This window comes from Bombus fervidus, chromosome 16 (genome assembly GCF_041682495.2).
Source record: "Bombus fervidus isolate BK054 chromosome 16, iyBomFerv1, whole genome shotgun sequence".
In the NCBI taxonomy this organism is placed as follows: domain Eukaryota; kingdom Metazoa; phylum Arthropoda; class Insecta; order Hymenoptera; family Apidae; genus Bombus; species Bombus fervidus.
Genome location: NC_091532.1, coordinates 5208387 through 5233250, shown reverse-complemented (window position 1 = coordinate 5233250; position 24864 = coordinate 5208387). Strand labels below are relative to the sequence as shown.

At 37.8% G+C, this 24864-nt stretch overlaps 1 protein-coding gene across 4 annotated transcripts in view; it reads right to left on the bottom strand.

Moving 5' to 3' along the window:
• Nucleotides 1-24864, bottom strand: part of Serca (ATPase sarcoplasmic/endoplasmic reticulum Ca2+ transporting SERCA) — a 56141-nt gene that overhangs the window by 17452 nt on the left and 13825 nt on the right. For all 4 annotated transcript variants that reach the window (XM_072019000.1, XM_072018999.1, XM_072019002.1 and 1 more), the window contains one exon: nt 5745-5762. In XM_072019000.1, coding sequence (XP_071875101.1) covers nt 5745-5762 — 18 coding nt within the window. The remainder of the gene's footprint in view (nt 1-5744; nt 5763-24864) is intronic.

The window sequence follows — 24864 nt, the reverse complement described above, 5'->3', positions numbered from 1 at the left end:
TCATATTCTTACCGATAAAATACCTTCACACAGAGGACGATCGTCTCGGTAAATAGATCCAACATTAATGATTCTATTCGTTACTATAAAAAAAAGGAGCTTCTAGATGGAAGGAACAAATTGGCATATTTTTTACATTTTTTCTCTTTCTGAACGAAACTGGTTGTCGTTTAATTTCTAGAAGAAAAATGGTTTATTCCTTAGAAAGATGATATCAGTATCATTTTGAAGAATCGATGGATGTACGTAAAAAGACACTCAACCACCGAGTTGATATCATCGAATCGCGGTATCTTAGAAAAATCCATCAAATTTTCCTACATAACGTACGTCCAGGAGTAACATAGGTTTTATCGAACGATAGCAAATAATCAGCGGTAACAATAATATTAAATATGTCGATTTAAAAAAGGAAAAAGATATTGTCATTGGGGAAAAAAAGAAATGGTAACTTTGCAAGCTAAGTACTTCGATTCCACTGTCAATAAAATTTTACGTCAATTGTCATTGCCAAAAAGGAAATCAAAATCTTTGTATATGTGTCATTGAGGGAAAAAAGTTCAATTGCAAAACGTATTGAAACAACGATAAGTACAACTGCGATCGTCAAGGGAGAACATATCGCGATTTCTTGGCTTCGTGATCTATCTTCTATGGATAAATGTGGAAAAAGGGAGAAAAGGAGAGAGAGAGAGAGAGAGAGAGAGAGAGAGAGAGAGAGAGAGAGGAAAAAGATGACGGAACCGAGAGTAATCGGGAGCAGACTATGGTGTCCTTGATAGCAAGTGCCTTTTGCCAGCATACGATTGACGTCATGTCGCTTCAACGTGCTGTACGATCGACGATTTCATTAATTGTAATCTACGAGCAAAGACAAGTGAAAATCAGATTGTCGAGCAATTATAGGAACGCGTTTCTACCTCGTCATCCGTGTCTCCCGCACTTTTCGATCCTCTTCCTCCGCCAGAAGCACTTTAACGTTCACTTTTTGCACTCTAATTTCGTTAAAATTTTTGAATTTTCCCCCTTTTCTTTTTTAATTTTTTTATAAAATAGCTTCGTGCTGGAGTAATGCACTTTACGTCTCTATCATGGTCGGTAATCTTCTATGGTTACAATTTTAAGTATAAAATATTTTGTACAGTTATATCTTGCAGGACAAATTATAGTTTCAGATCTAATTTTTCGATATTAAACAGAGAAAACTTCAAAGGCAAAAGATATTGCCGAAATTATTTTATACAACCATTCTTCAAATTATCTATATATACATAAATTTTTACAATTTACTTGAAAAAAAAAAAACGCTTGCAAAGTAGTACGTACTTCCAAAAGCGAAACAGCTTGACACGTTTAAAATAAACGAACCAGAGCACGGACATTTTCTATCCAATTTTCAGATATAACACGGAAAAAGCTTCAAAGGCTTGAAATACGTAATTCATTTTTCAATACGAGAGAAAGAAAAATAGGACGAAAGCAATTGAAAGTTGAAAAGTTCGTATGGCGTTGGCAATCAAGGTGACTCTTTCGAACGCGATTCCACGACGATAATGTCATCCGAGTACTTTTTGACGTCTCTTGTGCAAGCATCAGTTTCATCACCGTATTTGTCCGCGCAATACGGATATTGTTAGTCGATCGGTGACGTTGGGACAGAGAACGAGCAACGAACGAAGACGAGAAAGAGAAAAGAGACGACACGCCACGGCGAGATCGCGGCCGGTGTCGTTAAATTGTGAAAGAAATCGCATTAACGCAGCCGCGATTGACAAATCTGCGTCGATACACTTTTTAGCGAAGAATGTTACGATGCGAGATTAACGGTGCCGGAAGCGCGTGATTACGCGAAGCGGAGAGTAACGAGCTCGACGTAACTTGGACACGTCGATTTTCAATCGCCGATTCTTCGTTCGAGAAAGCCGATGACTCGCCGAAAAGGCAACGATTTGCCGGTAATTTGCTCGCGCGGAAATGCAGGGATTGGAAATCGAGAATTCCAATTTCCAACTTCTGGATTCGCATTTACGAGCCGGGAGAAACTGAAGCGTTAAGGGACGAGTTTCAGATAATTCTAAAGTTAAATCGAGTTACGAGGTCTCCTTTACGAGTATCTCTCTACGTCGTTCCTGTTATGTTCTCTCGGGTGATACGAAATATCCTTCGAACAAATTTCGTCGCTTTGCGAAAAAATCGGTTTAACACTTTGACAGAGACGACGGTCGTCGGTTTGACCCACGCTACTAAATTTTTTAGAACGATTAAAGTAAGATAAATGTCATAGACTAATAAATTTTCAACAATGGCTTTGATAATATCGTCGCAAAAAAGAAGATCGTAAATACAATATAGGTATAACAGTTGGCAAAAATTAAACGCTATGGCATACTATACATTTTGGTCTATTGCCAGAACAAAATGTATCGGATTCGCGTGACAGTCGACGTGTCAACGTGTAACGTGGATCATACAACGTTTAGAAATGGATCTGATTAGAAGAGCAACGTAATGGATTCGAGGTAGAAAGAAACGTATATCGTTTTGCGAGAAAAATTTGTAATGCCTCGTTGTTCTCTGTGACTAGATGTTAAACTGCATAGAGGAACACGAGACTCGTGGTCACGGATCGCGTGCCACTCTCTTCAATTACTAATAGTTATACTTGGTGCCGCGATTCTATGGACGCAAAGGAAATATAAAGCGCTTGCTGCTTGAAAATGTTGTTTGTCTTAGAAACATTGAACGAGTCTCGGATTTATTTGAATATCAAATTCGCAATTTTAATATCGCATAAAATTCAAACTTCTATGAAATTAGAATATTGCATTCAATTTTAGTGAAACTTTATTCGAAACTATACTTTTCCCTCGAATACCTTCGTTCCGGAATATCTTTATGGTCGATTCAACCTATATGCTCGAAAATGGCTAAAGAATTCAGCACTCTTCAACTTTTATCCGATTTATTTTAGCCGATATTCCATTTAAGATAACTCCATAGCTGTGCCGTAATTCAAACTAACGTTTCCAAAGTACTAAAAGATTCAACGGCGATCGTTCGTTTCGAGTAACAGTCCACAGCCAATTTTAAGTCAATCCAGTCAATCTAACTTCAGCTGAAACAACATAATAGCTGTATTCCACAAGTCAAATAAATATTTCGAAAATACTAAGAGATGTGTTCCTTCGATGTTCGTTCTAGCAGTAAGTTCCACGATCAATTCCAAAGCAATATTCAACCGATGTTGTAAAACTATTAAAAAAGTCTATTCACTTCTCCATTTTTATTCCAACTGCTCCATAACTCGAACAAACGTTCCAAAAATACTAAAAAAAAAAAAAAAACTGTGTTCGATCCTCATACCAAGTTCCACAGCCAATTTCAAAGCAATCCAACTTCCCATTCTATGATTCCTCGGCTTACACCTGATAAATCCAACCGTAATTCAAACCATCGTTGGCAGTCGTCCTATTCTTCCGACTAGAAAGCAAGAAAACGAGTGGATCCTAACGATGTGGAAGATCGACTTCAAAGAAGGTGATGGGATACCACCTTATGATCCAACGTAACGTTGACTCGCAATTAAATGGCTACAGACGTAACCGACATTCGCGTTTATTCTCTTCAGCTTCTCCTCTTTCTATGCTATGTACACGACCACGTGCACGCGTGAAACGATAATGCAATGTAGACAGGCCTGGCCTGCTTTGATAATGACGCCAACTATCATCCACGGCATCTGCCTTCGCATCCAGACACAGCTCGCTGGCCTAAGTGCTCGATATTGCCGCGTTCCGCATTTCCGAAGGCATCTCGCGTCTTTGAACACCTCCGATCGACCAACTCCTTTGACGTCGTTTACAGCTGTGAGCTTCTTGATCGATTTAAGCGCCGTAATAACGAGGATCGAGTACGATAACGAGAAAATTGGAGCGTTCCACTGGTTGCTGTATTTTCGACGAGAATTTCGAACTTCTTTCGACGAGCAAGACGATCGATCATGCTAGAAACATTGAATATGGAATGATTGGAATTGTTATTAAACCGAAATTTTACGATCTACTTATTTCATATGGAACAGGATCAATCATACGATAAAGACGAATGTAAAGTACAGCAGAACTCAGTCTATTCGAACTTGAGTTATTAAAACGAGAGTTTAGAATCTGATTCGAAGGGAGCTTATCGAATTTGCACTTATCCGAATGAAAATCTAAAATACGTACTTCGAACGTGATTTCTCGTTATGGGAATCGAAAATATTTAAAAAATTTAGTAAGTATTTAGAAATTGGTGAACTAGCCTGCAACTACTGTTATATGAACTCTTTGCGAACTTTCGCTTGGTTCAGGTAAATGTAAGAAGTATCAAGAACATGTTCTGTTATACTGGAGTTATGGTCTTCGTTCCATAAAATAAAATTGATTCCAGTCGACCTGAAAAACAAAAGGATTGGCTTTATGCAACCAGCAAGCAGCTACTAAACTCCCGATAGGAAAATCAACCACAAAGAGACAATCTTCTTCTCCGATCTAAAGGAACGTCGCTTCGAAGTCGCGTTAGATGCGCTTTCTAAGTTAAACTGCTTAACTGGTGTCTCTTACACAAGGAGAAGCGAGGATAAAAAGAAACACTGTCGGAACAAAACCGATATCTCGTTTGCTGCATCGAAATTACTCGAAAACCCCTCGAGACAGCTTAAGAACAAAACCGTGTAACTGGACTAATTGGACGAACCGCGCATTTCATGAAATTTACCATTTTAAAAATAGTTAGCGGCTCTAAAGCTAACGATAAGAAGAAAGTCGATCGCTGAATAGCTTTTGAGGCGCGACCACGTACAAGTGCGTCTATTTTTAAAGGATCAAAAGGTACTTTGGGTTACGCGGTAAATACGTAAACAAAGAGGAGAAAGAAGCCTCGATTTTGCATGATCCGAAACCTTTGCGAGAACCTATGACTGCCAGAGGTCTGGCATTAGACGAGTCGCAACTGTGTTTCCACGTCGTGCGATCTGCAGCGCGTCCGCTAACGACGCAAGAAATATTTTCTCGCTCGAAAAGAACGTTGCTAATGACGTCGAGCGCGAGTCATCGAGTGTCTTGAGATAAGCCTGGTCTTACACGATGTCTAAGGAACGAACGCCAAAACATAGTCGCTACAAAAGAATATCGTCGCATAACGTTATTTTCCGACGAAGCGTCTTTATCTGGTTCTACGTTTCGTTCTCGTGGTATCGAGCTTTGAACTTAACACGGTAAACTGAGATTAGATCAATACGTTTGGACTCGGTCATTAAATATAAATACTGTAAGAAATACAATGAGTTTTCTTCTTGACAAATGTAAAGCGTGTGGTATGTAAATCGCGTGTGGTTTTATGCTCGAAATTGATTAAATATTAGTTTGATCGCTATCTTTCCTTTTATTTTCGATACAGTGTATGTATGCAAGTGTCTGCGTCAGTTAATATGAAAGTAATCTGGTAGCGGTTATAAAAACGATAAAGTAAAGTAAAGAAATGCATAAGTGTTCGAGTTCTTGAATAAAAATACTTATTTAAAATACATATCTGATTTCTTTACGATATTTACCAGCTTGTCGCAAAGTATCCTATCATTATCTGGACATACGACGTTTACACCGAGACACTCTACAGATAGTATCAATGCCAATTTGTTATCCAAACAGCTTACCGTATCGATCGTCACAGAGGGAAGAAACATTTCGCTGGGAAAAACTTACCCTCCTCGGCTGGCAATTCTGAAACAGACAAGATGTAACAGAAATAAATAACCAATTCAAACTGGATGATCCCTAGTTTTATAAACATTTTTATATGTTTCATTTTTAGACTTTTTTAGATTTATAAATACCCTCGTGCAAATTTATTTTTTTTTTTTTTTTTTAGGAATACAACTAAAGCAGCAAGACCTAGGCAAAGACGCCTGTTTAACGTATTAAGTATTACAACAAATACTATACTTTAGATAATTAAAATATTTTTTAAAATATCACGCGTGTTCTATGAACTTTTACGTCTTCAAATGTTCCGTAAATATCTTCTATAAATATTTTCAAAACTAAATAAATCACGTTTACTTCTTGCAAACGTATTTACAATCAGTAAGAATCAATCGCAGAGAAGAATGATTCATGGGTAAACAAATGATCATGTCGAAGACATAGACAATGCAGACGACAAATTAACCCCATGTTTGCCCCAAGTTAATTGGTTAAAAAGCTGGATAGACGATTGGTACGTGCAATCTCAATGGCCTAAGTCGCAGTAGCTCGCAGCATCTCCTTTAAGGTGGCCTACTTCGAATTGCCGAAGCATCGCTTTACCGGCATCGCAAACAACGTTTTCCTGGTCGATAATAAACGCCCTTACACGGTGACGGCTCATCGACGCGTGTCTCCGTGACAACCGATAAAATGCTGGCCGCAAGGGCAGAAATATGCAAAACCATTCGTCCGTTCTTCCAAACGAGACTTTTCAAACGAAGAAACCAGGCAAGTACCGGTTGAAATCCTGCAGATCAACGCCATTAATATGACACGCGCTGCATTTGACATAATTCGGCAGCCGGCAAGGTGCCCGTCGTATCGTGTGTTTGACAGATTTACACACGAAATACAGGAATGCTGAGCGTCCTTATCTCGTTAGAATCAATCGTCATTCGTGAGATTTGATTTGTCGTATCGAGAAAATATCGTTTCCTCCGAATAAATTTTTAACAGCGTCAGTTCATTCGAAATATCATACGTTCGCGAGAGTAACGTCCCAACGATTAACTGGTTTCATTATTTTACGTTTTTAAGAAAATTCTTGGAACTTGTGCGTGTATCGTAAAAATAATTAAATTAACAGTTGATTATTAAAATAATTTCAACGAATTAGTTCTTTCATAGTTTGAAAGAGAAGAATAGATTTAGCTGACAAGTACTTTTAATTTAGAGCCTCTGTTAAAATAATTTATGTATTGAAAATTGTGCAAGCAGGACATACAGAATGCCTTTGATCTTATATTTACGCGGTAACTTCGATGCCATTTCTTTTAAATCGAAACTATTCTAAGCAGCAACGTCTCACACGCATTAACCTAATATATTTACGAGCAATCTTATTCTTCAGAAAAGTTTCAAAATTCTGTTCACTTATCTCTTCGATAATATTTGTTTTCCATCCGATAAGTTTCCCCCTAATTTTCCGCTCCTACGACCTATTTAAACAAGGAACTCGTGCCCCGTGCTTTCTAAATAATTAATTTCGTAATGAATTTTATAGAAAAGAAGAAAGTTTGTAAATTTCATTTACGTCCACTTTTCACTAACTTCTGTTTGGTCAAATTAAGATAAATGAAATGAAACTGTAGGATAGGGAACCAGTTTGAAAAGTAAACCAAAGGAAAACCCGATTATCCGGTGCAATTTCTGTTTCAGACCCGAAGCATTTCAGATTCTATCGCTTTTCGGCTGAATTCCCCGGGAAACGCGCTAGTAGATAGAGGCACACCCTCTCGTTTCCTATCGATTTTAAGGGCAGAAAACTGTTCCTTCGGGATACTTCATGTGGGAACCGTACACTCGATGCTTTCTATTTTAACGGGGGAGCTTTGGAAGCTCAACGATACCACTCAAGCTGGAAGGAAGATTATGCAAATTTGGTAATCTTACTTCCTTACACGGAACAACAGTATATTCTCTAATCGACGTGATACCATCGCAGTTGATGCGAACTTGAATCTACATAGAAAAAATCTTATATTCTTCCGCTATATTCGCCTCCTTCTTTAAATCTTCGCCACTTGAAAACTCTACGAGCGATTGATTTCTCCTGGTTAGTCTAAATATGTCAGCTGTGTCTTCAAAAGGTTGCAAGATTGTTCCTACTTGTTCTATGATTTTTTCAAGGTAGCGCTGATTATTTTTAACGTTATCTGTTTGCCTGGATAGCTAGAAAATAAAAACTATAAGGGAAGAACGTGATAAGCAATTTTAAAACTTAATTTACTTTGCACGTAAGATTCGATATTTTCTTTTGCATTTGATCGAACTTTCCAAAAACGACGATTGTCATGATGTTATACGCGCGTCTTTGGTTGTTTGCAAAATTGTTAGAATATTGTTCTAGAAATGGATCACGAGAAAGAAATTCGTTCGTATGTTAAAATTCAAAAGGGTGAAAATAAGAAGCAGATAAGAACTAAAAACCTAGTATTATACGTCGAAGCAAAGAAGAGCACAGAGAGCTTTTGTATTAATCACGACGCATCAGCTAATGCATTATCGATAGGGATCGAGAGATCGACACACGATACTTAAAATAACCCGAAAACCTTCGAAGCATTCGCACTACACAATATCGCTGTCGTAGAATTCGATGCTCGCGGTGCTAATGGATCGAATGTTTCGATGCATCAGCCGATTACGCAAGTTACGCGCTCGTGGATTGTTTATGCAAACGTTCTTTCCGAGCCCCTGAATCATCGAGCCTCTACAGTCGACCATCAAGACGAATTATGTAGATCCGCGTACACTATCTGCCATAAGTATCAAGTATCAGGACACGATATGGTATTCGATGAAAATTGAATGCTCTTCGCCGCTTTTATCTTCTAATTTTTTTTACTTTAAAAATGTGCTGTCTTGTTTGCATCAAGTACGTGTCTTATAACGCGGGAAGATTCTTACGACTCGTAGAGTTTCCTATTTTCCGCGAGGAAAATAATTAAAAGAATATTTTCTTACTCTAAGAACCTTTCTTTGAGAAGTAGCTAAAACACGCGTTAGGTCGTCGAAAGAATATTAACAGAAAAGGGAAAACGTCGTGAGGAAAGGACTCCCTCCTCGTCGATACGCGCGTCAACTTTTCATCGAACGTGTTACGGTAAAATTTATCAATAAATGTAACGAGAAAATGTCCTCGTTTCTCGTACTTACAACTTGTGTAGTATACTTGGCTCGCGAAAATATTCCATTGGTATAAGTATACCATTTCCTATTATCGTAGGAAATTATTACGAATACGTGGTGCAGTTTGTAGGAAATATTTGAGATTTCATTGGTACCGACACGAGACACGACTATCGTGTTTACATTGGTAAAATGTTGAAAATCCGTCGAAAGGAAAATAAATCGCAGGTTGAATGGGAACAGAGGTGTTTCTCGCGTCGAGTGAAAACGAGAGCCGAAACACGAGAAGTGGAACGTGGATGTTACGAATTTTCGTACGAGGAAATGGCGCGAAGCCAAGAGAGGTCGGGGTTGTTTGGATTTTGCGGATGACAGGCTCGAGGGGATTGAATTTGTGGCAATCGGCCCAGGTTTTGAGGGAAGATAAGCGGTCAGGTGGTTTTCAACGATTCAATAGCAATTTCCACGGCCAATGATTAATACAGACATCTTCTTACATTTCCCATTGTTTCTTTAACTATCGTAGAGGCTAATAACATACACGCGAATAGTAACATTTCCTTCGGCTCACCAAGTTGGATGCAATGAAATAAACTTCGTATATTTTTCAACGTTTACCTGCTGACATACAGTGCAAACGCAGCCAGTTCTCGCAAGTGGAACAAACCAGATTATCGTTGTAAGAATTCAATATGAGCGCATGTGCGTGTACTCTCATACACGCGCATAGAAATGCCGTATGAAGGCAATTTACAATTCTGAAAGCAGAAACTTGTTTTCTTCGACGTCTCATATTTTAACAAAGAATACATAAAAGTATCATTCTCATTCGCTGTTGCATTGAACACGACGAAGAGGATCGGAAAGAGATCATAGTCTTTTTTCAACAACGCCACCGTTTATTTTCATCAAAAATTTACTCCGCGTATCTTCTTCGCTTCTTTTTTTTTCTGTCTAGTTTATTTTCTATTAGACGAGTAGACATCGTACGATAGGATTTCGTAATTTCAAGCTCTTCCGCGTCGCGCCAATTGGCATTCGAACACGGTCGATTCGATATTGGATTATTCGAGCGTTTAGCGGCTTTCACGCGCGCGAATTACGCCTCGCGGTTTCCGCCGCGGTAAACTAACGTATCTATGTACGAACCACAACGCAATATTGTACGATATTCGCTGTAAAAACAAACCAATTAACCTGTATCCTACCTCCTGAACCAACCAACTATTCTTGATCGAACTTTGATCGAACTGAAATCCAATTTTATTTACATGCTATTCTACGCGGTAGTCCGTGTTTCTCTCACACCATATATAGAATACTAATTTCCATAGTAATAACAATAATAAAGTAATAATTCAGCTGTAGTTCGACGCATTAGCGAATCTTCAACAGTGAAGTGTACCTTGAGAAATATCTCAATTTTAAAACAGTTTATGCTCCTATAGATTAGGGACATTTTTTAAACAAAATGGTAAAATCTATCGTCTTGGGAATTTTTAATGAAATAAAACGCAAGATCTTGCATTCTCCTCGCGAGACGAAGCAAAAGCTTGTTATTGTGAATCTACTATTTAGGTGCTACAGTATAGGAGTCTCTCGGGGACTTAAATCGCCCCTAGCACCATATGTTTGTTCCATTTAATTCTTATGATAATATGGGGGAGAGTTGACCCTATTTAACAAGGGTGTCTTTTCATTTGCGACGAACCAGTTTTAGCTACTCGATAGACGAGGGTATTTCGACGTTAACCAACTGTTCGAGACATCTATACATTTCAGAGTACCTATCCTTAAGATAAATTGCAACAGCGTGTACCTGGAAGCCGTAATGTTTCGTTAAACATTATATTTATACTACTAATTATTACTTCTCACGTCGTAATGGGAAACCATATTCGACTGTAACATTTTTTCCAACGAGCAAGGAAAAGTCTGGTTAAAAGAAGGTTAATACGATATTAACACATTCCCTGCCTCGTGGGTTACGTACCCTCTACGCTAAACTTTCCCTGGTTGCACGCTACACAGGATTTTTTCCTGCTAAACCAGACGCAAAATATTTTGTAAAATTACACGTTAATAATCTCTGTTCCATGCCGTTCCTTTTATCCCGCCAATTTGTCTCTTAATTGGGCAATGAAATTAACGCGAAGTTTGTGAAAATATTCTTCCACAATTTAATTAAAAACATAATCTCAAATATTCGCGAAAGAAACTGAAGGTTTGTCACCACGTTACCGAAGTGTCGAAAACAATCAAATAAGAATAATTGTCGCCAAATTTGCAGTTACAGAAGCGTAGCCCGATAAAAGTCTGTCTAAACGATGCTAAGCCACCATAACAAGCAACAACGACGACTATGACTAACAATAGGTCCGTAAGCGTAATTCATTGTCGTCATAAGTATCGCGCAACCATAGAAGACTCACGATAGGTATGCAAATCCTGCTCGTGAACGTCACGAAGTTTTTCGCGCTCATTATACCCATTGGCCTTTAATACCAGCGTCGTTGTTTCAACGAACTCATTTACATGCACATCGACCAACGCGCGCAACGTACGTACGTCCGCAACAACGAAACACGCTCTCGCGGAAACAATGCAGCATCTCCGATGTATTCAGCGCGATCAGAAACAGCTGGTGGACGAGGGACACGCGAGGACGCAAAGAAAAAAAGAAAAGAAAATAAAAAAAAAAATAAAATGCAGTTTTCCCGTTGTTGGAGCGTCACGGTTGCGGATTAATCACGCGACGTTGAGCCGATGTCACACGATGACAACGCCAGGGCCACAAAGCTGAGCTAGCGGCACACGGTGAGACTATCGATGAATCTCGCTAGCAGATGCGACAAACGCGATATTGTCGGTGAATTTCGGTTTCGCTCTTTCGCTGGATATTTCGAGTTAGAAAAATGATTTAACCACGACGATTTTTGGACAGAATCCAAATTTAAATTTTAGGATAAACTGACATTTTTCTTTTTTTATTTTTCGAAGGATCGGAGAATTTTGAAAGAATCTGCATGGAAAGAGGATAGTTTCGTGGTCGTGGAAGTTTTAAATAGTTTAGCAGCAGCTGTGACGAAGCAGAGTTGATAAGTCTGCACGAACTTCGCGTTAATTCGCTCGTTACAAGGTTTGGAGTAGTTGGAGCAGAATTTACGATGGAAGACAGGGTTTAGCGGCTGTTCGTGACGAGATGTAGATCTGTTTTATAATATAGGGAACGATCGCGAAGGAGATTTTCAAACGCAAAATAAAAGTCAATTTGGAAGGATACTTGCCGGTGCTATTGTTCGTGAGCGCGCTATTCTCTTTATCTTGTAAAATAAATACGAACAGACACGTCGCTCTTTAAACGGACAGAATAGAAAAATTTTGTTTAAGCTCGCTGGTTCCTCGAATTGCTCCACGCAGGAAAGTAGAGTTTTAATCGACGAATTATCGGAAAGAAAGGAAACTTTACTGCGAAAGCACTCTGAAACTTGGTACTCAACCGATCCGAGTAGAATTCACTATTTCCATATAAAAGGATGCTTAAATGGGACCACAGGATGATTCTACGTATAAAGATAAGTCGAAAATGTGGAATAAAATTGTTTCATAGGACGCTTCGTTTCCGAGAAAATCAAGTTTGAAGATTTATCAAGTTTGCTTAAACTCGGCTAAGCATAGGCTAAGTATAAGTAAACAATCAGCAAAAGATTATCATACACGCGATCAAATAAATTACCAGCAAGAAATATGTCAGCACAGTTTCCGTTTAAGCTCTCGTTTTCAAGAAAAGAAAGTTCAAACGTGATCAGTTAAGAACTGATCTGGTACACGCGCGTGACACATTTTGAAATTTATTTTTCTCGAAAAGAAAGCATTTTGTAAAAAAATGTTATTCAACGTTTTTTTTACATATTTTCACACATAGTTTAACCTGCCGTCGATTATATTTACTATTGCTCAGTCCGAAACGAGCCAGGTCTAAGTGTATACTCGTCAAATTTTCAAACTCGATTTTCTCGGAAACGCTACGTCGCATGAAAAAATATTATTCTATATTTTCATCTTATCTTTCCTCGTAGAATCGTCCCAGAGCCACTTGCACCATCGGTTACGGACCAGCAGTAGTATCTACGTATTTTTATTCCACGTTAAAGCGATTTCCCATCGAGCCACGAAGTTCGACGAGCGCGATTAATTTAGAACATCGTCGGAGAGGTCGAATTCCGCGAATTAAAACGTGAGAACTTTCCTACGCAGGTCGCGCTTCGAAATTTCGAAAATACAGCGAAACTTGGCCCAGATATAAATACCGAACATTTCACGTGCTTCTCTCGCCCGCCACTCTCCGATCTGATTGTGTATTTTTGAAATGTAGGTTACGGAATGCCAGCGAATGCAAGTATCTGATAAAAGGTTACGTAAGTTTTGGCAAGTGCGTCGAGGTGGTGGTCTATTTGCGTTGTAAAAACATAGCCTTGCGCGTATTGTTATTTATTAACGCGCATTCGCTGCAATAATCGTAATTTATGGCAATACAATTAGATACGTGCCTAGAGCGATTCGTCGCAACGCTTATATTTTCAACTTATCTACGGTGAAATAGGAAGATAACGACGATTTTAATTAATTTACAGCGATACTTAGAGAATACTTTGATGTCGTGAATTAATCGTTCGATCACAAGCTCGCAGCATCGTTACATAATTTTCTATTTTAATTTTCAAAATTTAATGTTATTCCATGATTAGTCGAGATTAAACGTTGATCGCCTGTTCCTATAGTGAAAATCGAGAAATTTTCTAGGAAAGGATAACTTCGCGTTGCATTTCGTTTGTTCTACATAACGTTGAAATTGGGAAAATGTCAAGATATTGAAATTGTACAATTAGCGAACGCAGGTCGCCCGATATAACGACACACTTTCACGCGAAACCATTAAGTTAGCTCGTTACGAGTTGCACAAGAGAAGGCCATCGATTCGCGTGCTCGCGTTCCCCTTAGGCAAAATGTTAATTGGATCTGCTTCAATGTAATTACATTTGCAGAGTGTGAAGGCGAGGAACGATCGGATTTAACGCACCCAAAGACTTCTCTTCCGCTCGTTTTTGTGTCCCGAAGTCGCTACGGCACATGTCTCGAAGAATCGTGGAAATTGAAATTGTTTAGCATCTCGCAGACTAACTCAGCGCTATGATCAGTTTACAAATGGAAATTTTGAAATTGACCGTGTAAGCTCTTTCTGTTTTTCTTCCAATATCGAATTTCGTTGTAATTAATAAAAAATGGAAGCTTCTATACCGAATGAAATAATATTACGAAGATCATAATTTTAGAAGTGGAAGAGATTACACGTGAAATGAAGTAAATGACTTTTCACGACCGCAAGATCCAAAGGATTAATCAACGAGAACGTAGAAGCTAAAAATGGAATTACTGCGTTAATGAAAGTAAGAAAGTTCAAGATATCATTTACATAGAAAGATGTATCACAAAAAAGGTAAATACGTTAAAAGTCACTGTCATAATTTCATATACCTTGCAAAAAAGGTAATACGTACATCATAAATACATAAGACATGAAACATAAATTATCCCAATCCACTAAACCTATCTAGCTACCTAATCTCCTAAACTACCCAATCTACTTAATCCACTAAACAACTTAATCTCGCTAACCTCCCAACCTATTTATCCAACAACTTGATATATACTCGACAAGTATTGCATAAGCAAGAAAAATCTGTGCGCCGTGTAAAATTCTGGAAATAAACCTAAACCGAAGTTCCTCCTAGCAACCTGTCGACTAAGCATCTGCGTCAATTTTTTTATTCGCGATAACTGACTCTGGTTATTTAGCAAGTATCGCGACTATGAAACGACTAGGCTCCTCGAGCCCCTAGGTTATTTTACGCTAGGATACACGTGTGTGCATAACATTGCTTATTTCTGGTGTGTTACATTACACCAGCACGTGTCACAATTTATCAGCGTTTCAAAAGAGGGAAAACATCGGCTCTAGCCGTGCATCGTGGAAACGGCACTGCCGTGGAAACCATCAGCGTGCATTTTTCCGAGCCAATTACGCGCGCCGTGAATTACGATAACGAAACGTTCGAAAATATAGACGTGCATCGCTATCTTTAAACCTAGAAACCTATGGAGCTCGAGTAGCTCAACGTGGGTGACTATCCATTACTGTCATCTTCGGATAGATACGAACACGTTTCTATTTCGATTCCAATTCCCACGTGTCGCGTCTCTTGCGCGTATCCTATCCTACGCTTACTCTTTTCCAACGAAGTTTTCTTATCAGATTCTACCAGCAATGTGTGTAATTATAGACTGAAACGCGTCTTCCGCGATATTTCTCCGTCATTTCCAAGAAATCCGCTGCTCGTACCTGGATATGTTGAGTGAAATTGTTTACGTAAAGAGTAGATCGGTAGATTGGTAGCTAAAGGATATCAGAAGATGTAATATGGCGAATTATTACCTCCGATAATTGAAATATAGGAGACGAGAGGAGGATTTTTCAAAAAGATGTTGCTCCTTTTCGGATAGCTGCCAGTATGAGAAAGTGGTTTCAGAATTTCGGAATAGAATTATTGTCATGGACGATATTGTGTACCGATTCGAAATCGATCGAGAACCCGTGGGGAATTCTAGCAAGATAAGTTTACGATCCGGATAAGCCACCTACGGAAAATATGGTCGAGCTTAGAAGTGGAATAAAACCCGCGTGGATGGATATTCAAAACGAAGCTTCGCATAAGTTAGTGGATGGTATACGTAATAGATTAATGAAAGTAAAGCATAAAAGAAAGTCCATTAAATATCGAATGAAAAGTTACAAAGTTAACACCGAGTTTGTATTTTTTCACAGCCAAAACCGCTATTTCAAGAGGAAATTTAATTTTTCCCAGGCTTCGAAAGAAGGACATTTTTGTTTCTTGTATCTTTCGTTCTATTTTATATTATAATATGAAATTATATAAACGATTTTGTCAATTTTCCTTCCAATATCAAAAAATGGTGTTGAGTTTATAAATTTAATCTTTTGTTTCTTTTAAATTATTATCATTATTCTTGTGTTATGCTTTCGCCAATTACAAAACTGAGGTAATAATATTACAAAAGTGTACGAGCAGACACGTGTACAAGTAACAATCTCTCTTTAATGTCGATTGACAGTGATGATACAATCCTGTACAGATATTATTTGCAATCACTGTATAATTAATTAAATTAAGAATCAATTAAAGCATTGTCGCATTTTCGATAGAACGATCGATCGCAACGTCGACGTTCGTTTCCTGCTTATGCTGTTCGCGAGGAAATGTCTAACGTTGTGCAATCATAGTCGAAGATGTTTCGATCGATCGAAGCAACGCGAGCATGAAATTTGTCGCTAAAATTGTCCTACTCCATAGTTAGCTGCGATTCACGTAGACAATTTTCGAGCAATTTTCCACGATCTTTCCCAGCCAATTTTTACCAATCATTTACCTACTTCCTATTATTTCGATAGCTGCTTTCTTGAAAATATTCTCGTTAACATCAATTCATTACGCCAGAATTTTCTTGATTGCCACCAGTGAAAGTTTGTCAATATCTACACATTTCTCTTTGGCAATTCCACGTTTATGTTCTGCGTATCGCAGGCTTTCTACTTTCAAACAGATATTCAAGTTTCTGTCTATTGCTGCAGTGAAATCTTCGATATGCTAATTAATCCATTCGCGAACGTTAGCGCGAGTATTAATGAGAATATGAAAATATTTCTTAGAAAGTGGACAATTTTTGAACAATTGGCTAGAGGAGAAGAGAGAAGGAACTTTCATGTAACAGCTATTCCAGCATATTATTTATATAAGATCACATAATATAAATGCAATCTTGTTTTAATTATTTATGCTCGTCACAATTGCGTTTGTTGATTACATATTCTTTATTAGACTGCAATAGAATATATACCGCAAATAGAAACACTTTAAACGTTGCACAGTTTAACGATATTCTCTACCTTCTAAAATATTCCTTGCTTCCTTTTGTAGTTATATAATTGTGCTGAATAATTATCATCATACGTTTCCTCTCTGACACCATCGTACACAAAGAGTTTATACATGCAATACCAACTTCACATTAAAGTGACGAGGACGATATACGTCGTTCTGTTTTAAAACAGTACATCGGAATAATATTCGAAAATATGTAACCCGCTCTTTCTTAGGAAAATAACAATTTCTTCAGCTAACGACGTCTAATCCTTTGTTATTTCACCGAACGTTCGTTCCAAAGTGCTATCTGTGTCGTGTTAATTCGCATTAAATTCTCGCGTTTACTTAAAAATTCCAAAGCCAAATACGCTTTTCAAACCGTGTTTAATGGATTACGGTGACAATTCTGATTGCTGTAAACACGCGGTTGATACGGCGACACGCAGATAACGACTAGCCTGGTGCAAAAGCTGGAAAATCGTTAACTCGTTTCAATTACGTGAACTCGTCCCTGTTGAAGCTAAAATGCAAAGTTATATACACGCCCAGCCTGTTTGTCACCGATCGTCTATTGTCGCGTCAAAAATCGCGACACTTTGAAAGCTTTGCCAGTTTGTTCGATAAAGCAGCATGCGAATAAAAATAAGGAACAATCAGGTTAATTTAACCAGCGTTGAATTGTCACGACATAGCGCCAGCGTGGGCAAACATTTTGACCTTTTCGTTGCTGCACGTGGGTATGTATACTTATACCTATACCACTTGGTTATTTTAATCTATTAGATACGCATGGATTAACTAATTCGACTAATCTATAGTAACCTATCACGTTAGGCGACATTAAGAACCGACTTGCATATTCAAATAAGACGTATTCTGAATTTTAATTACGTATTAATGGAATTTCATCAGATACATATAACGAGTATTCCTTTCATTTCGTCACTTGTCTTTCCCAATCGGTTCATAAACATTGCTTTAAATCAAGGTAACAAGGAATCCTTAAAGAGAAGAAGAAAAGAGAAAAATGTTTGGAAAAATAAGACAAGTCCGAGTATTCGTTGAGTTAATGAAATTCCATTAGACGTGTAACAAGTATTCCTCTCATTTCGTCACTTGTCCTTCCCAATCGGTTCATAAACATTGCTTTAAATCAAGGTAACAAGGAATCCTTAAAGAGAAGAAGAAAAGAAAAAAAATGTTTGGAAAAATAAGACAAGTCCGAGTATTCGTCGAGTTAATGAAATTCCATTAGACGTGTAACAAGTATTCCTCTTATTTCGTCACTTGCCTTTTCCAATCGGTTCATAAACATTGCTTTAAATCAAGGTAACAAGGAATCCTTAAAGAGAAGAAGAAAAGAGAAAAATGTTTGGAAAAATAAGACAAGTCCGAGTATTCGTCGAGTTAATGAAATTCCATTAGACGTGTAACAAGTATTCCTCTCATTTCGTCACTTGCCTTTTCCAATCGGTTCATAAACATTGCTTTAAATTAAGGTAACAAGGAATCCTTAAAGAGAAGAAGAAAAGAAACAAATGTTTGGAAAAATAAGACAAGTCCGAGTATTCGTCGAGTTAATGAAATTCCATTAGACGTGTAACAAGTATTCCTCTCATTTCGTCACTTGCCTTTTCCAATCGGTTCATAAACATTGCTTTAAATCAAGGTAACAAGGAATCCTTAAAGAGAAGAAGAAAAGAGAAAAATGTTTGGAAAAATAAGACAAGTCCGAGTATTCGTCGAGTTAATGAAATTCCATTAGACGTGTAACAAGTATTCCTCTCATTTCGTCACTTGCCTTTTCCAATCGGTTCATAAACATTGCTTTAAATCAAGGTAACAAGGAATCCTTAAAGAGAAGAAGAAAAGAGAAAAATGTTTGGAAAAATAAGACAAGTCCGAGTATTCGTCGAGTTAATGAAATTCCATTAGACGTGTAACAAGTATTCCTCTCATTTCGTCACTTGCCTTTTCCAATCGGTTCATAAACATTACTTTAAATCAAGGTAACAAGGAATCCTTAAAGAGAAGAAGAAAAGAGAAAAATGTTGGAAAAAATAAGACAAGTCTCCATCTATTATTACAAATTGCTTTGGATAAAAGTAGCGAAAAATTTCTTTAAACAGATGAAGGAAAAGCGAACAAGCGAACCCTTGCCTACTTTCTAACGATAAACGAGTCTCTAAGGAGCAGCTCAGATGGCAATCGTGAAGAGTGAAAAAAAAAAACGCGATAGGAAAAGAACACTCGACAAAGAGTACTCGGCGATTTCAAGAATGCTGGTCAGCATCCACGAGAACGATAGGAGAGCAACAGCAATTACAAAAGAACCATTTATTCTCATTATTATGAAAAAGAATCCACGATACGACGAGCTCGTAACGAGTTACCCTGGCGATCATCTTCGTTTCATTCATTACCCTGTCAACTGGCTCGAAATTGAAACGTTTCACGGCCAGTCGACGTTCAGCCAACTATTAAAAAAAGAGTGACATGAAGACGGCAAAACGAGAAGAGAAGAGAAGAGAAGAGAAGAGAAGAGAAGAGAAGAGAAGAGAAGAGAAGGGAAGGGAAGAGGCGATATACTCGAGCAGCAGACATCGATGAAACATACGAGCAGAGCGAGGGACTCCGGCTAAACGCCGCAACGAGCCATAACTTTGAAGTGCGGCCTTAAAACGAATTAACCCCATTTGCCGCGATAACTTCTAATGCAATTTCACCGTAACATGTGCGATTTACCGAGCACGGGCCGATTTTTATGTTCTCCGCGTCTACAGAAACGACCAAGACAGTATATATTAAGAGGAACAGATTCTTTCGAACAGTGAATGGATTTCGATTGGCGGATTGCGAACGTTCGCGTGTTTAAAAGAAATTTATACAGAGAAAAATGTGCGGAATTCGCGTAATAGGTAAAAATATACGGAATATCGGGAAGTATACGTTACGCTATTAATCATGGTATTTGATATATATGGTAACGATGTAATAGTCGATGAAACGAATCTTTTATATTTATGCTTCATTTGTTTATGTTTATATCGATGGAAATATAAATTTCCATGAACATTCGCAGTCTATCGATTAGAGGCGAGACATTCGAAAGGCTAAAATATTTGAAAAAAAAAGAAGAAAAAAGGAAGAAGATGGAAACTTTAGAAATTTTAAATTCAGGCGTCGCAAATCTAAAAAAATTCAGATTTCAACGAGTGTCTAACTTTGACGAAGGTTTCATAGAAATCATGTGCACGATTTTATCGTTTTGCGTGCTTTGATTGGAAGTCTGTGCGTAACGCGGACAAATCAAGTGGTAGAGAGTGTAACTTTCCGAGGAGCTTATTAATAATGAATCAGACAGCGAGGTGGCCTGACGTGGTTGCTTACGCTCGAAGTTGTCCACGTCAGGTGTATGTCTGCACCGACTAAAGCATTTATAAATAACCAATAACAGGAAGATGGCTTGCATTCTTCCAATATGAATCTGCTTGCAATAATTCGTTTCTTTATTTGTAATTTTTTAACGAACTACTTTCGGCTACTTTAAAAATACGTTTTTCTTTTTCTTCTTTACTTTTGCAGGAAGAACGAAGAAGAAGAATAGCCGGGAATTTCAAATGGACCGCTATGTGTCGCTGTCAATAGCCAGAAATATTTCGCTTCGATGGTTTATTTGGAAATATTTGATCACGGAATATTTGCGTATTTATACGTCTATCGCATATACTCGTCCATTATTTTTCTTGTTCTATGTGTAAAAATATTGCGAAATAAATCTATTTTTCGCCGATAATCGACAATATTTCATCTTCGTAGTTTATTTTCAAATAATGAGAAACGAGCGAATCGTCGAACGTTTCCTCTGCAACGTTTACCTCGAGCACAAGGGGAGACATATTTCGCTATTGTTCCTCGTCGTTTTCGGTCCGTCGAGTTTTAAACGAACCTGAAGCGTTTGCATCGTATTAAAGGAGTATTTAACGCGTTGCAACGGCAAATGTAGAAAATTTATGATTTATTTTCTTCTGCTGGATATTTCCACCAGCTGTGTCTCGAGCTACGATTTGTTTTCAGCAAAACTGTAACATCGAAAACCGCTTTTCTTCTGCTGACTGCGCCAGTTGCGTTTCGCGTTTCTGCCGCTGTTACCATTCCAATTTGTAGATGGGCCGTAAAAGCGGTTTTTAGCATGAAGTTCGTCGTGTTCCGTGGCAATATAAGCCTGGCATTTAGGCAACGTGCAACCGGCGCTAATATTATCGTTTATTTCCAGCCATACAAAAGCTAAGATACGCGTCCTCCGATTTTATCGCGATTCAAAGCCGTTTATTATATTTTCTGTTTGCTTTCGAGAATCTACATTCTCGAAAGTTGTCTTTCGAAATTTCTTAATTTTGAATATCGAATGCAGATCGATACGTTCCCAACTTTCTTCCTCTCTACTTTCGCAAAATTTTGTTTCATACAAAATTTCAGACACAATATAGCTACGAAATTAACAGTAATACTTGCAAGGAACTTTATCTCTTAAATTTCTCATTTAATTTCAATCTGATTAATTTGATACTCAGTCGTACTTTTCTATTGATAAGAAATTCCTGAAAATTGAAGATAAAACGTCAATTCAAAGTACGAGAGACGAAGAAAAGGAAAGCGGATAATGTTAAAGAAAAGAGAAAAGAGAGCAAAACGGACATACAACGTTTGCGACGAGTAACACTCCACGCGTAAGACAGTTTGCACCCGGAATGGTAACAACGATGAACATTTGCGATAACACCGTAGCAGATAACAGGTTTTCACATTGTGTTTCTCACCTGTTATCCACCTCATCTAATCGTAGGTTCACAACTTTTACTACATCGTCGTGCCGTATCGTTCCAACGTAGTGTTTTTAATCATTCGTGTTGTTCGTTTAATTATTTATGAATTTCCAGCAAGTATCTCGCTACGTGGAAATTTGGAAGAAAAACCTGGTATATGATTCTCAGAAGCGAACAGAATTCTTTCCACAACTTAATCAATATCTTTAAAACTATCGCGAGATCTTTAAATATATTTACTAATGTGAAATAAAATACGATAAATCTGTAATAAAATTTAAAGCGTCGAAGCTTCTCATTATTCGTTATCGATTTTCGACGCAGAAAATCTACAATTTCTTTCGCTACGATGATTCTCCGCCGTCGATATTGAATTTCCAATATTCCGCAGAACTGGCAATCGCAAAAATTACGTTCAATTTAAATCTCGTTAAATGAAAATCAATATTCTGTCCCAATCACGCCAATTTAGCGGCAATCGTAGATCTGAAAAACTAAGGTAGGACAAGCGAGCAATAAAAAGAGCGAAGGAAAAATACGACCTTTAATCCACCGTTCTCAAACAAAAGAAACGAATTCGCTCGACGTTCGACTCGCTGCGGATAATTTACGATGGTATCGGTACGTATATCTACTGATTAAAAAACGTCGGTCAGATTAGAATCGTCTCGAAGATGGTATCCCACTGGGAGTAGCCATCCACGTGTTATTTAGCAATTAAGTTAGAAAAATTTTGCCAAATGTCCAGCTGGACAAATTGTAAAGTACAAATTAAATAATTAAAAAAAAAAAAAAAAAAAAAAGAGAGAAACAGATTGGAATCTTCGAGATAAGATCGAAGATATGGCGCTAGCGAGTTTTCAAAGCCTTTTACTACGCACTAAGATAGCCACGAAAAAAGAAGTTTCTGCATCCACCGCTGTATAATCAAACAGCAATCTCGTGAAAAACGTGGAACGTTCCCTGTGAGCGTGTTTTCAAGCATAATAAACTCGATCGGACGATGAAATTACACGCCGATCTCGTGACTATCCACCGTTGATTGAGACAATTCCGTAATTAACTGTGTCGCCACGTGTATTCCTGGAACGTTAACCCTCCATAACAGCAATTTCCTTCGCCTCTGACAAGGAAGCAATGCGAACGAACGCAATCTGGCTTTTCATTTGAAAAATAGAAAGGAATTATGGAAACGATTTGAACGCTCGATATCGGGACACAACGATATTAGCAATGGAACATCAGAGTATAGAGATCGGCAAATGGAATAGTATTTTAACGATATGTATATAGATACACGAGTAAATTAGTTTCAAGTGACGCGAGTTTGACGAGAATTAATTCCATTCGTCGTGGAAAAAGAGAGAAATTAATAAATCGACGATTCCAGTCATCGAGAAAACTCAAAGAAGAATCATAGTAGTTGGTGGATGAAGTATAATCAATTTCATCTTTATCGGTGTGTATTTCCTTGAAACGCTATATTTTGGGGGAATATTAACAATAATACGACCAGACCGGTTTCAAAGTTTTATTTAAAATTGTACGTTCGTCGTTATTTCTTTTTTCGTCTAACTTTATGTATATTCTTATATTAACGAAAATTGAGAAAATGATTAATCGGATAATATAAGAGTTAATATAAGCATAAAGTTAGACGAACGAAAGAAATAACAAGTAATGTAGAATTTTAAATTAAATTTTGAAACCGATCGTTCGACCGGACCTTGTAAGGTTAGTGTCAAATGTCCCAATGTCCTTAAACACTATTTTTTACGAACTTTTTACGATTTTTTAAAAATGTACAATTCTTTAAAAATATTTTTTATAGCTACTTTTAAGCTCTACGTTTATTACAGTGTTTATAGTTGTTTATATTTGTCGCATCCCCCAATTCTTTTATTATAGCGCGCTTTGCTTCTTCTTGTGCCTTACAATTTCTTCTTCTTTTTCTTTTTTTATAGCTTCTGCCGCTCTCCTTTATTTTGCTGCAACCTCTTTATAACTCTCGCGCTTCTCGCTCTTTTTTTTTTTTTTTTTTGTTCATGTTTTCTCGCTTCTCGCCAAGGTAAATAGTTGAATTTTTAATCAAATTGCTTCGAGGTAAGCTGTTTTTATCGCAACTAGGTTTTATAGTAGCAAATAGCCCCCGCGTAAATACTATTTTTCTGTCGCGTAAAAAATAACTTAATTACACGATACAGTTACGAAAATGTAATTGGTCGAACGATCAGTTTCGATTAATGGCAAACGTAATTGCAAGTCAATGTACTCTGCACTCAGTGACTGCCAGACTTCTCGGTATAGCGAAAGAAAATTCTACGAGAATGATTCATCGACTCCCGGCATGGATTTTAGAAGACCCGCTTTATTTCAAGGAAATCTGTTATCTTTTCAAATGAAATCTCTATCTCGATGACGTCAACAATGTCCAGAAAGGATTCCATCGAACGGAAGTATAGGGCGATATTTAAAGAAAATTCTCTCGGAGAAAAGTTGTTCAATTTCTATGCAGTCGACTAAAATACTAAGCGGTGAAGTTACGTGTAAAAATTCTGTCAACGTCATTAAAACGGCAAGCACGACGTTGTTCTGTTTCCAGACGAACAGAAGTTGCACAATTTCAACAATTACAGTCTGTCACAGCGTTATAAAACATGGTTCGAATTCTTCAAATTCGATAGAATTATAAAAAGACATTATTAATGATAATAATATCGAGGAAATTGGTGGAATTTCTTTCGTAAAGTAAACTCGATAGGGAATTGCCTGGAAGAATATCGCGAATAGAATATTACTTTGCTGCAATTTTCGTTTTTAATGGGACAACGATGGAAAGCTTGAGATTCTAACTCTAATTTAAAACTCGTGTAAGTATTTCGACAGAAAAGTTAGAGAATTTTAAGACGACCGACCAACGATTTCTCGCTTTCTATCGTCCGTTGTCTATGAAAGTGCGAACGGACTCGTTCTCCGAAAACAACTCTCGTCGCTTTTCTAAACAATCGAGCGTTTCCCTGGGCGTTTTCGCCGAACAAAGAAAAACTGCGTGTGTCACGAAACGTTATAATTGCTGTTTCCTGCTTTGCAAAGTTGCACAACGTCTACATCTGGCTTTGT